Source organism: Lithobates pipiens, unplaced genomic scaffold (genome assembly GCF_037356315.1).
Source record: "Lithobates pipiens isolate NorthernLeopardFrog02 unplaced genomic scaffold, aLitPip1_a1.2 Scaffold_25, whole genome shotgun sequence".
Lineage (NCBI taxonomy): Eukaryota > Metazoa > Chordata > Amphibia > Anura > Ranidae > Lithobates > Lithobates pipiens.
The window spans coordinates 216,172,165-216,188,740 of record NW_027507787.1 but is presented as its reverse complement, the minus strand read 5'-3'; the positions used below and the strand labels follow the sequence as shown (position 1 = coordinate 216,188,740).

General features: G+C 45.2%; 1 protein-coding gene across 1 annotated transcript in view; it reads left to right on the top strand.

Moving 5' to 3' along the window:
• Window positions 1-16,576, top strand: part of TCERG1L (transcription elongation regulator 1 like) — a 390,196-nt gene that overhangs the window by 127,349 nt on the left and 246,271 nt on the right. Inside the window, exon 4 of the mRNA XM_077455545.1 lies at window positions 2,342-2,539. Within this exon, the coding sequence (XP_077311671.1) occupies window positions 2,342-2,539 (198 nt within the window). The remainder of the gene's footprint in view (window positions 1-2,341; window positions 2,540-16,576) is intronic.

The following is a 16,576-nucleotide window of genomic DNA, read 5'->3' as shown; positions in this document are numbered from 1 at the left end:
GAGGAGGCCTATTGGTACTTGGAGCCCCCCCCCCTCGGCTTAATACACATTGCTGGTAAGATACCACAAGGGATTTAGCAAGGGAAAAGGAAAAGAGTATCTTTGCTCTTCTTTTTCTTCTGTTCTTCTGGATCAACATGGGGACAAGGTTTTTGGGGGGACCATGTTGAGGGCATGTGACCTGGTAAGATTCAGGAGGGGGGCTGCTCTCTTGTCACCCCCATTTTCCTGTGGCCTGCCAGGTTGTGTGCTCGGATAAGGGTCTGGTTTGGATCTTGAGGGGGACCCCTGCGCCATTTTGTAAACAATTTTGGCGCAGGGTTCGCCTCAAAATCCTTACCAGACCTGAAGGGCCTGGTATGGATTTTGTTGGGACACCTACACCATTTAAAAAAAAAATGGTGCAAGGTTCCCCTTCAGGTCTGGTATGGATTTTTGGGGGACCCCATGCATTTTTTTTATTTGGTGCAGAGTTCCCCTTAATATTTATACCAGATCCTAAGGGCCTGGTAATGGACTGGGGAGGGGGACTCATGTAGTTTTTTTCAATGGTTTTTATCTATATTGCCGGGGTCCAACAATTCATTACAGCCACGAGCAGCGAGACCCGGGTCCCCAAACACTTTTTATGGCAATAACTTGCATATAAGCCTTTAAAATTAACACTTTTGTTTTTGATGTTAGTGTCCCAAAGACTTGAAAACGATGTTCCGCAACTTTCGAATTTGCTACGAACACCACATATTGTTCTCTGTTCGGCATTATGGAGTAGGGTTGTTTTTCAGATGTTGTACTTGGCTCCTTTGTTCCAGTGAAAGGAACTCTTAAAGCGTCACCATACCAAGACAATGTGGATAAATGCATGCTCCCAACTTTGTGGGAACAGTTTGGGGATGATCCCTTCCTGTTCCAACATGACTGTGCACCAGTGCACAAAGCAAGCAGCAGTGCAAGACCAGTCCACGATCTAACAGCCCACAACCATACAGTGGTTTAACAGGACAAGTTACACTCAGAACAGGCCTCACCATGGTCGAACCAAAGAAGTTGAGTGCACGTGCTCAGCGTCATATCCAGAGGTTGTCTTTGGGAAATAGACGTATGAGTGCTGCCAGCATTGCTGCAGAGGTTGAAGGGGGGGGGGGGGGGGGGGGGGGGGTCAGCCTGTCAGTGTTCAGACCATACGCTGCACACTACCTCTTCTAAAGATGATGCACAAGAAAGCCTGCAGTTTGCTGAAGACAGGCAGACTAAGGACATGGATTACCGGGACCATGTCCTGTGGTCTGATGAGACCAAGATAAACGTATTGGTTCAGATGGTGTCAAGCGTGTGTGGTGGAATCCAGGTGAGGAGTACAAAGACAAGTGTGTCTTGCCTACAGTCAAGTATGGTGGTGGGGTTGTCATGCTCTGGGGCTGTTATGAGTGCTGCCGGCACTGGGGAGCTACATTTCTTTGAGGGAACAATGAATGCCAACATGTACTGTGATATACTGAAGCAGAGCATGATCCCTTTGGAAACTGGGCCACAGGCCAATATTCCAACATAATAATGACCCAAAACATACCTCCAAGATGACCACTGCCTTGCTAAAGAAGCTGAGGGTAAAGGTGATGAACTGGCCAAGCATGTCTCCAGACCTAAACCCTATTGAGCATCTATGGGGCATCCTCAAATGGAAGGTGGAGAAGTGCAAGGTCTTTAACATCCACCAGCTCTGTGATGTCGTCATGGAGGAGTGGAAGAGGACTCCAGTGGTAACCTGTGAAGCTCTGGTGAACTCCATGACCAAGAGGGTTAAGGCAGTGCTGGAAAATAATGGTGGCCACACAAAATATTGACACTTTAGGCCAGGGGTGTCCAAACTACGGCCCTCCAGTTGTTCAGGAACTACAATTCCCATCATGCCTAGTCATGTCTTTGAATGTCAGAGTTTTACAATGCCTCATGGGATGTGTAGTTCTGCAACAGCTGGAGGGCCGTAGTTTGGACACCCCTGCTTTAGGCCTAATGTGGACCTTTTTATTGTAGGGGTGTACTCACTTTTGTTGCCAGCCGTTTAAACATGAATGGCTGTGTGTTGAGTTATTTTGAGGGGGCTGCAAATTTGCACTTTTATACAAGATGTACACTCACTACTTTACATTGTAGCAACGTGTCATTTCTTCAGTGTTGTCACATGAAAAGATATAACAAAATATTAACAAAAATGTGAGGGTGTACTCACTTTTGTGAAATACTGAATATCCATACTGGTTGTTTGATGGAAATAATTGTCCTTGTGACATTCCCAGTACTAGCTCCTATATTTACAAAATGATATATTCTTTACTTACAGGAAGCTGTCAGAATAGAATGAAGCCAGCCAGCAGCAATCAGTCCATCGCAATTGTGGGTGCAGTAAGTGCACCCCCTGCGGCATTAATAGGATTGGAAGCAGAGTCATCACCAAGCCTTACCACACACAGAGCTCCTCCATATCATATGCTGACCCTCTGTCCAATCAAGATACCATTTCTAACCTCTCAACTGCCTGGTAAGTTCTTATAGCATTATACTGAGATGAGGTCACTTACACAAACGACAATTCCAAAGAGAAATTACGTTTTTTTTCCAGACACATCATATATGTCAAACATCAATGAACTAGATGCCAGTATGGAGATGCAAAGTTATATCTGGTTGATTGTCAGGAAGCAATTAGTTGTTGGAACTGCCATGCATATAATTTACAATACTCTTTTTTTTTTTTTTTAAATGGTGCTCAATGTGACCCTCAAGTTATTCTAAGAGTACGTGTTTTCACATTTCTTCATGCGCATATGTGCATTCAATTTAATACAGCATGGCAAAGAGTAACAGTGAAGAGTAACACATGAAAAACCATTAAAGCACAACTCCACTCTTGCCCTCCCTCCCTCCCCAATTATGTATGCTTTTCCCCTATAGTCTTTTTTTAATAGTCCAGTGACTTCACAGGTCTTTCTTCTTCTGCTCCACCAGTGGCAGTGGGTTGCCTTTCCTCCTGAACTGTGATTTAAATTATTTTTTTTTGATAAATGTGGAATTGGGTCTTAAATGTGTCAGACCTCATTCCCATGTGGCAATGGGGCAGTAAAAATAAGCTGTTGATCCATGTTTTCCCAACCCCCTCACCACCTACCTACAGCAGACGCCCGGGCCTGTGTACAGTGCCGTGGCCTTGATGCTTCAGTTTACTGCGCGGCACCATGCTGTGATTGGCAGATATTTTTATTACAAATTGTGCCCTTTGGGACCTCACCACGATGGCATGCCAAGCACCATGAAGATGTGACATGGTATTTCAATGTAAAATCTCCATTGAGACCAAAAAAAAGAAACAGGCATTCACAAGGTGGCAGTATAGCCTCCTGAACACCTGCAAACCTCCAGTCAGCCAGTGCTCTAATGTGATCCATGGTGGATTGCTTTTCAATGGGACGTTAAATTCCACTGCCTGTGTGAAAGAAGCCTTAAAGTGTCAGTTAACCCAAAATGAATATATCAGCTGAAGTATGGAGAGCTATAGTACTTGGGAACTCTATTGATGTACTACTTGAGTATCTATGGTATATTTTCAGCTCGAGCTAAGCGAATGCTTGCTTTTGCAAATTAATCTTGTAGATTAGTGCCACATACACACGATCGGAATTTCCAGCAGACATGGTCCGGCAGACCGGAATTCGCCGGAAAATTCGATCGTGTGTAGGCTCCAGTGGACTTTTTCTTCCCAAAAGTCCGGTGGACCTAGAAATAAAACTTGTTTCAAATCTATCCGACTGACTCAAGTCTGGCGGACTAAAAATCGGGAAAATCGTTCGCCTGTGTGCTAGTCCAATGGAGCAAATACGACGCAAGGGCAGCTATTATCCTTGTTTAGTCCCGTTTACGTCATTGCGTTCAAAACTGATGGACTTTCGAATGGACTTAGTCCGGTCGTGTGTGGCCAAGTCTGTTTCATTCAGTAAGTCCTTCGGACCTCCGCTGAAAGTCCACCAAAGTTCGGTCGTGTGTACGCGGCATTAGATCTTCATTCATATAGTGGCAAATATGTGACAAGGGAAGGCTTAGACAAGTGAATGATGATTCACTATGTGAAATCAATGATGCAATGAATAATTTGCCATTTGGAAGTTCCAAAGAGTTGTGAATGATGACTGTAACATTGGTCTCATTATAATATATGTATCAATTTATATATTTATGTAGTATTCAGAGATAGCTGAGAACAGCACAGGGGTTAAGTGGTTAGCACTTCTGCCTAGCAGCACTAGGGTTGCCGCTTCGAATCCCGAGCATGGCACTACCTACCTGGAGTTTGCATGTTCTTTCCTCTCACACTCCAAAGACATGCTAGTAGGTTAATTGGCTCCTGTCTAAACTGGCCCTAGTATGTGTGAATGAAAGTAAGGGGCCTTTGATTGTAAGCTCCTTGAGGGCAGGGACTGATGTGAATGTACAATATATGTAAAGCGCTGTGTAAATTGATGGCACTATATAAGTACCTGCAATAAATAATAAAACAGCGTAAACGATTACTAGAGATGAGCCAAATTAACCTGGGTTTCACTTGAGAAAAGAGGTGAGGGTGGGGAAGTGGGGCATTTGCTGAGGCTGACCATACACTTATTCCCAACCTCAATAATTGTAGTGGACTATCTCGGTACTGATAAACAACAACATAATATATATGGAATCATAATATATATTGGAATCAAGGGAGAAACCATCCATGCCAATTTTTTTTCCTAAACGAATCCTGGCTCCTCTGCTTACATGACGAGGGTTCCTGATGTCTTCCACCAGAAATGATCTTCTTTTATTGCAAATAGAAGCACAGAGACCCAGTGACCGGTATGCAATGAACACAAATGTTTTATGTTTATTTTTTATTATTTTGGTATCTGAATGTGCAGTACATGTAATTATTGTCAACTAGGATACATTTCCCTTGAGCCGTTGACTTCTGGCAGGAACTATTCTTTCACGCTATCCTCAGGTGTGGATGTGAAGTAGAGAGGTATTCTTGATGTGCTGTGAAAGATCCACTTTCCATCTCTCATCCTAGCCTATTGTTTGGTGGTGAAAGTTCTACTGCACACTTCTTTTCACGGAAGAGCAATTTACAAAAAAATCAATACTGCATTTTTCACCTTTCGCGTAAAGACTTTAAATGTAATAAGTGGCGTAAACTCCGAACTGATTTCTTCTAATATCTTGTATAGATTAAAGAGTCCTGGAAGAAAATAGCTCTTAAAGTCTAACTTCAGCGTACATTTCATTTTTTAGGTTTGAATAGAGTGGGGAAGAGTGATCACTTTTTTCCCAGTGTTTTTTTTCTGTAGGGATGACAGTGGCACTGGCTCAAAGTAGGATAGCTAATGTTTTTAGGTGAATCAGTTTTGAGAGATTTTTAGGATTTAATTTAGGCTTTTTATGAAGACAAGCTAATTTCATTATGGGGCGTTTATGTAAGTTTGAACAAGTGTTGGATCACAAAAGAAAAACAGGAATGGCATAGGACTTTACAGGTTGCCACTAATGATCCCAAAGTGGAAGAGAGATGTTGCACCTATTTACTATGTAAAATGTCTTTTGATATGTTTTTATGATGTTTTATCATGTTGTCACAATGCATTTTGGATTTTATATCTAATTTAGTTCTCTCTCTTCCTATTTGGGATCAATAGTGGCAATCAGTAAAGTCCTACGCTATTCCTGTTTTCCATTTTTTGGATGTGGTGCCACGTATAGTGATGGACGAACGTTTCGCCCGGCGGTCGTTTCGCGGCGAATTTCCGACATTCGCGGTCCGCACGTTCGAACGCCTTTTTCCGTCGTTCGCCGCGGCGGACTTACGTGTTTAATGTATACAAGAACTTTAACCTTTGGTGACACGTTTATCATGTGATACAGGACAGCCAATTGAGACATGACAGCACATGGACACTTGGACATTCCCCCTAACCTATAAATACACCCGATCCGGTGGCCATTTTACATTCTTTCTTCTGTTACGATAGGGACAGGTTCCTGTGTGGAGTAGGGAGAGATAAACCACTAGCTATTTGGTACACAAAAGTTCTTTTCAGGACTGGTATAGGTGTTAGGTGTTGATAGGTTTGCTGTGCTGCTGATTCTTGCAGCAGCCTGAGTGTCTTTTGTTAGTTTAGAGAAAGGGAAAGGACGGTGTATGCTACAGGGACAGCCAGATTAGTCTTTCATCATCATCATCATCATCATCATCATTAGCTGTTACTATCAAGGTCCACAAAAGAGCTGTTCCAGTAACCACTAATCGTTCTCTTTTTTTGCCAATTTGTATAGGGACAGGAAGGAAGCAGTGTTGTCAGGCAGTGAGGGTAATTTTAAAGACTTGCTGTTATTATTAGTTCCACAAAGGTTCTTTTCAGGACTGGTATCAGTGGTACAGTAATAGGCTTGTACATGTATAATATTCTTTCTTCCAAATATAGAAAGGATATTATACTTGACTGCTGCCCTTCTGCTGCAGTCTGCTAAACATTCACAACTCACTTGTTCCACAAAAGTTCTTATAAGGACTGGTAACTTGGTATAGGGTGCTACGGTACATAGGCTTGAGTGCGGTACAGTCTGCTGTTCTGTAAGGACCGCTATCGGTCCACAATAGATAGGGTTGACGTGCACCACTGCTGACCGCTGCCCTATACTGCAGCAGTCCTTCAGCGGTATAGGGACTGACGTACAGTCTGCTAATCACTAACACACAACCTGCTTGTTCCACAAAAGTTCTTATAAGGACTGGTAACTTGGTATAGGGTGCTACGGTACATAGGCTTGAGTGCGGTACAGTCTGCTGTTCTGTAAGGACCGCTATCGGTCCACAATAGATAGGGTTGACGTGCACCACTGCTGACCGCTGCCCTATACTGCAGCAGTCCTTCAGCGGTATAGGGACTGACGTACAGTCTGCTAAACACTAATACACAACCTGCTTGGTCCACAAAAGTTCTTATAAGGACTGGTAACTTGGTATAGGGTGCTACGGTACATAGGCTTGAGTGCGGTACAGTCTGCTGTTCTGTAAGGACCGCTATCGGTCCACAATAGATAGGGTTGACGTGCACCACTGCTGACCGCTGCCCTATACTGCAGCAGTCCTTCAGCGGTATAGGGACTGACGTACAGTCTGCTAAACACTAATACACAACCTGCTTGGTCCACAAAAGTTCTTATAAGGACTGGTAACTTGGTATAGGGTGCTACGGTACATAGGCTTGAGTGCGGTACAGTCTGCTGTTCTGTAAGGACCGCTATCGGTCCACAATAGATAGGGTTGACGTGCACCACTGCTGACCGCTGCCCTATACTGCAGCAGTCCTTCAGCGGTATAGGGACTGACGTACAGTCTGCTAAACACTAATACACAACCTGCTTGGTCCACAAAAGTTCTTATAAGGACTGGTAACTTGGTATAGGGTGCTACGGTACATAGGCTTGAGTGCGGTACAGTCTGCTGTTCTGTAAGGACCGCTATCGGTCCACAATAGATAGGGTTGACGTGCACCACTGCTGACCGCTGCCCTATACTGCAGCAGTCCTTCAGCGGTATAGGGACTGACGTACAGTCTGCTAAACACTAATACACAACCTGCTTGGTCCACAAAAGTTCTTATAAGGACTGGTAACTTGGTATAGGGTGCTACGGTACATAGGCTTGAGTGCGGTACAGTCTGCTGTTCTGTAAGGACCGCTATCGGTCCACAATACATAGGGTTGACGTGCACCACTGCTGACCGCTGCCCTATACTGCAGCAGTCCTTCAGCGGTATAGGGACTGACGTACAGTCTGCTAAACACTAATACACAACCTGCTTGGTCCACAAAAGTTCTTATAAGGACTGGTAACTTGGTATAGGGTGCTACGGTACATAGGCTTGAGTGCGGTACAGTCTGCTGTTCTGTAAGGACCGCTATCGGTCCACAATAGATAGGGTTGACGTGCACCACTGCTGACCGCTGCCCTATACTGCAGCAGTCCTTCAGCGGTATAGGGACTGACGTACAGTCTGCTAAACACTAATACACAACCTGCTTGGTCCACAAAAGTTCTTATAAGGACTGGTAACTTGGTATAGGGTGCTACGGTACATAGGCTTGAGTGCGGTACAGTCTGCTGTTCTGTAAGGACCGCTATCGGTCCACAATAGATAGGGTTGACGTGCACCACTGCTGACCGCTGCCCTATACTGCAGCAGTCCTTCAGCGGTATAGGGACTGACGTACAGTCTGCTAAACACTAATACACAACCTGCTTGGTCCACAAAAGTTCTTATAAGGACTGGTAACTTGGTATAGGGTGCTACGGTACATAGGCTTGAGTGCGGTACAGTCTGCTGTTCTGTAAGGACCGCTATAGGTCCACAATAGATAGGGTTGACGTGCACCACTGCTGACCGCTGCCCTATACTGCAGCAGTCCTTCAGCGGTATAGGGACTGACGTACAGTCTGCTAATCACTAACACACAACCTGCTTGTTCCACAAAAGTTCTTATAAGGACTGGTAACTTGGTATAGGGTGCTACGGTACATAGGCTTGAGTGCGGTACAGTCTGCTGTTCTGTAAGGACCGCTATCGGTCCACAATAGATAGGGTTGACGTGCACCACTGCTGACCGCTGCCCTATACTGCAGCAGTCCTTCAGCGGTATAGGGACTGACGTACAGTCTGCTAATCACTAACACACAACCTGCTTGTTCCACAAAAGTTCTTATAAGGACTGGTAACTTGGTATAGGGTGCTACGGTACATAGGCTTGAGTGCGGTACAGTCTGCTGTTCTGTAAGGACCGCTATCGGTCCACAATAGATAGGGTTGACGTGCACCACTGCTGACCGCTCACCTATACTGCAGCAGTCCTTCAGCGGTATAGGGACTGACGTACAGTCTGCTAATCACTAACACACAACCTGCTTGTTCCACAAAAGTTCTTATAAGGACTGGTAACTTGGTATAGGGTGCTACGGTACATAGGCTTGAGTGCGGTACAGTCTGCTGTTCTGTAAGGACCGCTATCGGTCCACAATAGATAGGGTTGACGTGCACCACTGCTGACCGCTCACCTATACTGCAGCAGTCCTTCAGCGGTATAGGGACTGACGTACAGTCTGCTAATCACTAACACACAACCTGCTTGTTCCACAAAAGTTCTTATAAGGACTGGTAACTTGGTATAGGGTGCTACGGTACATAGGCTTGAGTGCGGTACAGTCTGCTGTTCTGTAAGGACCGCTATCGGTCCACAATAGATAGGGTTGACGTGCACCACTGCTGACCGCTGCCCTATACTGCAGCAGTCCTTCAGCGGTATAGGGACTGACGTACAGTCTGCTAAACACTAATACACAACCTGCTTGGTCCACAAAAGTTCTTATAAGGACTGGTAACTTGGTATAGGGTGCTACGGTACATAGGCTTGAGTGCGGTACAGTCTGCTGTTCTGTAAGGACCGCTATCGGTCCACAATAGATAGGGTTGACGTGCACCACTGCTGACCGCTGCCCTATACTGCAGCAGTCCTTCAGCGGTATAGGGACTGACGTACAGTCTGCTAAACACTAACACACAACCTGCTTGGTCCACAAAAGTTCTTATAAGGACTGGTAACTTGGTATAGGGTGCTACGGTACATAGGCTTGAGTGCGGTACAGTCTGCTGTTCTGTAAGGACCGCTATCGGTCCACAATAGATAGGGTTGACGTGCACCACTGCTGACCGCTCACCTATACTGCAGCAGTCCTTCAGCGGTATAGGGACTGACGTACAGTCTGCTAAACACTAATACACAACCTGCTTGGTCCACAAAAGTTCTTATAAGGACTGGTAACTTGGTATAGGGTGCTACGGTACATAGGCTTGAGTGCGGTACAGTCTGCTGTTCTGTAAGGACCGCTATAGGTCCACAATAGATAGGGTTGACGTGCACCACTGCTGACCGCTGCCCTATACTGCAGCAGTCCTTCATCGGTATAGGGACTAAGAGTTTTGTCACAGGGTCATTTAAAAAATGACAGGCAGAGGAAGAGGCAGGCCCTTCCGCAGGGGTGGTAGGGGTAGGGCAGGAGCAACAGGCTTGAGCCAAAGTGGGAAGTTGCAGAAGGTGCGTTCAATTACTTTAACCACTTGCCGACCGCCGCACGACGATATACGTCGGCAGAATGGCACGGGCAGGCATATTGGCGTATATATAAGTCCATGCCTGCCCGCGGGTGGGGGGCCCGATCGGGCCCCCCCCCGGTGCCTGCGGCGGTCGGCATTCGTTCGGGAGAGATCAGGGATGAGGGGACGGCCATTCATTCATGGCCACCCCCTCGCGATCGCTCCCGACGAATGAAAATCCTCGGTGACATCACTTCCTCTCCTGTATTGTAAACACAGGCAGAGGAAATGATGTAATCTCTCCTCGTGTCGGTCTTTTTCGTTCCGGCACGGAGGAGAGAAGATCGGTGAGTTGCACCTAACACTACACTAACAGTAGAACACGCCAGGCACACTTTTCACCCCCCTGATCACCCCCCAATCACCCCCCCAATCACCCCTGCCCCCCCAGTCACAGTGACACCAAGTGCATTTTTTATTATTTTTTTTTTTTTTTTTTTTTTTTGCATTGGTGTCATTTGTGACTGTAATAACTGTTAGGGCAGTTAGGGTTAGCCCCCTTTAGCTCTAGGGTGCCCCCCTAACCCCCCCAATAAAGGTTTAACCCCGTGATCACCCCCCGTCGCCAGTGTCACTAATAAGCGATTTTTTTCTGATCGCTGTATTAGTGTCACAGGTGACGCTAGTTAGGCAGGTAAGTATTTAGGTTCGCCGCAGCTTTTTATAGCGTCAGGGACCCCCATATACTACCGCATAGCCCCCTGATTGCCCCCCAGTTAACCCTTTCACCAGTGATCACCATATAACTGTTACAGGTGACGCTGGTTGGTTAGTTATTTTTTTATAGTTTCAGGGCACCCGCCATTTATTACCTAATAAAGGTTTAACCCCCTGATCACCCGGCGGGTGATATAAGTTTGAGGGTCAGATAAGGCCTGCGTCGCCCCAGCGTCAGGTTAGTGCCAGTACCGCTAACACCCACGCGCAAAGCATACACCTCCCTTTAGTAATATAGTATCTGATCAGATCTATATTAGCGTTGCCTTCATTTTAGGTTTCCCAAAACGCATTGTTAGCGGGATCAGCCCAGATACCCGCTAGCACCTGCGTTTAGCCCCTCCGCCAAGCCCAGCCCAGCCCACCCAAGTGCAGTATCGATCGATCACTGTCACTTACAAAACACAACACACATAACTGCAGCGTTCGCAGAGTCAGGCTTGATCCCTGCGATCGCTAACAGTTTTTTTTGTAGCGTTTTGAAACAGTCGCTGACAGGCTAGGTGCTTTTTTACCTGTGAGTCTCACTAGTGTACCCCTAAATTTAGAGCCCAAAATGGCAAGGCGAAGGTACACTAGTGAAGAGGCCTACACGTTTCTGAGCATGACAGATAGTGAAGAGGACGTCACTCATCTGTCAGATTCAGGCTCAGAATACGATCCTGTAGAGGACAGCGGCTCCATGACAGATAGCTCTGACGACGGAGATGAGGCCGCTGCTAAGAACAGGTGTGCCCAATCCCGTATGTATTCTGTTGTTGAGGTGCAGGAACCGCAGGTCACTCGTATGGAGCAGAGACGTACTAGATCCGCTCAACCTTCTGGTGAACTGGCAAGCACCAGCGGCCTAGTACACCCTGGACGTACATCCAGCACTGCAGTAACACGTGGTGACGTGGCGAGTCCCATAAGTGCAGTTCAAGCTGGCAGGGTGGCAAGCACAAGTAGTGTCCCGCTGCCACCAAGAAGAAGACAAAGACAGGCCCGTCGTACCCATAGTGCCCTTCCTGCAGAATTCGCCAATCCTATTTGGGTGCCCACATCTTCTGCAGAACCCGTACTTCCCCCATTCACTGGCCAACCTGGCATTAACGTGGAAACAGTTGATTTTACGACACTTGACTTTTACTCACTGTTTTTCACCGAAGATCTCTATAGATCTATTGTGGACCAAACCAATTTGTACGCTGCTCAACACATCGCCACTATTCCCCAGTCCGCCCTTGCCAGACAATGGAAACCAGTTACGGTTTCCGAATTTAAAACCTTTCTGGGCCTCTCCCTCAACATGGGCATAACCAAAAAGAGTGAATTGCGGTCATATTGGTCCACTGACCCAATTCACCATATGCGCGTGTTCTCTGCTTCCATGTCCAGGGCACGATACGAGATGATTTTGCGGTTCATGCACTTCAGCGACAATGAACTCTGTCGTCCTCGTGGAGACCCTGAATACGATCGGCTCTACAAAATTCGGCCCCTCATAAACCACTTCAACCAACGTTTTGCAGACATGTTTACTCCCCATCAAGTTGTCTGCGTTGATGAGTCCCTGATTAAGTTTTCTGGTCGCTTGTCATTCAAACAATACGTCCCCAACAAGCGTTCCAGATACGGGGTCAAGATGTATAAGCTCTGTGACAGGGCCACAGGCTATACACGTAGTTTCATGGTTTATGAGGGTAAAGATAGTCACGTAGAGCCGGAGAACTGCCCTGATTACATAGGAAGCGCTGGCAAGATAGTGTGGGACATGGTGTCACCCTTATTCGGAAAGGGGTACCACTTGTACGTGGACAATTATTACACAAGCGTGCCACTGTTTAGTCACTTGTTTGATCAGCAGATTGGAGCATGTGGCACCGTGCGACCTAATCGCCGGGGCTTTCCCCAGCGGCTTGTAGAGTCCCCTCTTAGGCTGGGGGAGAGAGCCTGCTTGCGCAGTAATAATTTGCTCGCTATGAAGTGGAGGGATAATAAGAATGTTTTCGTTCTTACCTCCCTTCATGCAGACACGACGGTCCAAATTTCTACGGCGACTGGTATTGTGGAGAAACCCCTCTGTGTCCACAAATATAACCTTAACATGGGAGGGGTGGACCTCAATGACCAGTTGTTGGCGCCGTATCTAGTTGCCCGTAAGGCCAGACGCTGGTACAAAAAAGTGTCTGTTTATTTATTCCAATTGGCTATACTGAATGCTTATGTACTACACAAAGCTTCAGGACGGACTGGATCCTTCCTCAAATTCCAGGAGGATATCGTCAGAGCCCTTCTGTATCCAGACGGTGCTCCACCTCACCTTCCCCTACCAGATGCAGTAAGCCGGCTGCATGAGAGGCATTATATTTATGTCCTCCCGAGTACCCCTACCCAACGAGCCCCCCAAAGAAAATGTCGTGTCTGCAGTAAGCGCGGATTTAGGCGTGACACCCGTTATTGTTGTCCCCGCTGTCCTGACCAGCCTGGTCTTTGCATTGGTGAATGTTTTGAACGCTACCATGAACTAGTTGAGTTTTAGAGTAGGGTACAGCATTGCACAGGCTAGGCACACGTTCACAGGGTCTCCCAAGATGCCATCGCATTTTGAGAGACCCAAACCGCTGGAACCGTTACAACAGAAGTGTTAAAGTTACATAAAAAAGTGTTTAAAAAAAAAAGTAAAAAAAACAAAAAACCAAAAAAAATATAAAATAAAAAAACCAAAAATAGTTGTCGTTTTATTGTTCTCTCTCTCTCTATTCTCTCTCTATTGTTCTGCTCCTTTGTACTGTATTCTATTCTGCAATGTTTTATTGTTAACCATTTTTTGTTTTCAGGTACGCCATTCAGCTGTAGCGTGGATTTATTTATCTTGACAGCAACAGCGTTTGCTCCCACGATACGTAAAGCCACGACTCCAGCGCTGTCGGAGGTGATTTCACCACCACAGTTAAAAAAAGAGCATATATGCCGAAGCATGGGGGCATAAGGGGTGGAGGAGCGATCTGCTCCTACCTTTTGCGGGAGGATGCCCCCATGCTTCGGCATATATATATTTTAGGCACAGATTGTGTTAAATGTGTTATTTTTTGCGATTTTTTTTGTATTTGCTTTGCAGGTATGGTAAGTCCTACTGTTATACTGTAATGTTACTTTGTTTTATTGTTAACCATCATTTGCTTAGCAGGTACGCCATTCTGCTGCAGAGCGGATTTATTTATCTTGACAGCAACAGCGTTTGCTCCCATGATACATAAAGCCGCGACTCTAGCACTGTCGGGGGTGATTTCACCACCACAGTTAAAAAAGAGCATATATGCCGAAGCATGGGGGCATAAGGGGTGGAGGAGCGATCTGCTCCTACCTTTTGCGGGAGGATGCCCCCATGCTTCGGCATATATAAATGGTGCATGTATGCCCACCATTAGAAAGTGGGTGGATGAAGGGTGGTATCTAATGGTGGGCATACCCACCGATCAATATTTTTTTTTCGTTCAGCCCACAGGCTGCATGAAAAAAAAATTACAATATATGCCCAACCAGTTCCAGCAACATACTGGTATGTTGCGGGACTTTGAGTGCTTATACCAGAATGATGCCTGCAGGTTTAGGTATCATCTTGGTATCATTCTTTTCAGCCAGCGGTCGGCTTTTATGTAAAAGTAATCCTAGCGGCTAATTAGCCTCTAGACTACTTTTACAAGCAGTGGGAGGGAATGTCCCCCCCCCCCGCACCATCTTCCATGGTTTTCTCAGGCTCTCCTGTCCCAACAGGGAACCTGAGAATGCAGCCGGTGGTTCCGCCAGCTGACCATAGAGCTGATCAGAGACCAGAATGGCTCCAATCATCTCTATGGCCTAAGACACCGGAAGCTACAAACATTTCATGACTTAGATTTTGCGGGATGTAAACAGCGCCATTGGGAAATTGGGAAAGCATTTTATCACACCGATCTTGGTGTGGTCAGATGCTTTGAGGACAGAGGAGAGATCTAGGGTCTGATAGACCCTAATTTTAAAAAAAAAGAGTACCTGTCACTATCTATTGCAATCATAGGGGATATTTACATTCCCTGAGATAACAATAAAAATCATAAAAAAATATATATAAATGAAAGGAACAGTTTAAAAATAAAATAAAAAAGCAAAATAAATAATAAAAAAAAAATTAATAAAAAAAAACACCCCTGTACCCCCCTGCTAAGGCGCAACGTGGAACGCAAGCGTTGGTCTGGTGGCATATGTAAACAGCAATTGCACCATGCATGTGAGGTATCACCACGAAGGTCAGATCGAGGGTACTAATTTTAGCAGTAGACCTCCTCCGTAAATCTAAAGTGGTCACCTGTAAAGGCATTTAAAGGCTTTTAAAAATGTACGTAGTTTGTCGCCGCTGCACGTTTCTGCGCAATTTTAAAGCATGTCATGTTTGGTATCCATGTACTCGGCCTAAGATCATATTTTTTATTTCATCAAACATTTGGGCAATATAGTGATTTTTAGTGCATTAAAATAAAAAAAAGTGTGTTTTTTCCCCCAAAAATGCGTTTGAAAAATCGCTGCGCAAATACCGTGTGAAAAAAAAAAATGAAAAACCCACCATTTTAATCGGTAGGGCTTTTGCTTTAAAAAAACACTTCATGTTTGGGGGTTCAAAGTAATTTTCTTGCAAAAAAAAATATTTTTTCATGTAAACAAAAAGTGTCAGAAAGGGCTTTTTCTTCAAGTGGTTAGAAGAGTGGGTGATGTGTGACATAAGCTTCTAAATGTTGTGCATAAAATGCCAGGACAGTTCAAAACCCCCCCAAATGACCCCATTTTAGAAAGTAGACACCCCAAGCTATTTGCTGAGAGGCATGTCGAGTCCATGGAATATTTTATATTTTGACAAAAGTTGTGGAAAAAATACATTATTATTATTTTTTATTTTTTTTTTGCACAAAGTTGTCATTAAATGATATATTGCTCAAACATGCCATGGTTATATGTAAAATTACACCCCAAAATACATTCTGTTGCTTCTCCTGAGTACGGGGATACCACAAGTGTGAGACCTTTTGGGAGCCTAACCGCGTACGGTACCCCAAAATCCAAGCACCACCTTCAGGATTTCTAAGGGTGTAAATTTTAGATTTCATTCCTCACTGCCTATCACAGTTTCGGAGGCCATGGAATGCCCAGATAGCACAAAATCCCCCCAAGTGACCCCATTTTGGAAAGGAGACACCCCAAGCTATTTGCCGAGAGGTATGGTTAGTATTTTGCAGACCTTCATTTTTGTCACAAAGTTTTGAAAATTGAAAAAAAGAAAAAAAATATACATTATTTTTTTTTTTCTTCATTTTCAAAAACAAATGAGAGCTGCAAAATACTCACCATGCCTCTCGGCAAATAGCTTGGGGTGTCTACTTTCCAAAATGGGGTCATTTTGGGGGGTTTTGTGCTATTTTGGCATTTTATGGCCTTCAAAACTGTGATAGGTAGTGAGGTGTAAAATCAAAAATTTACCCCCTTAGAAATCCTGAAGGCGGTTCTTGGTTTTCGGGGCCCCGTACGCGACTAGGCTCCCAAAAAGTCCCACATATGTGGTATCCCCGTACTCAGGAGAAGCAGCAGAATTTATTTTGGGGTGTCATTTCACATATGTCCCT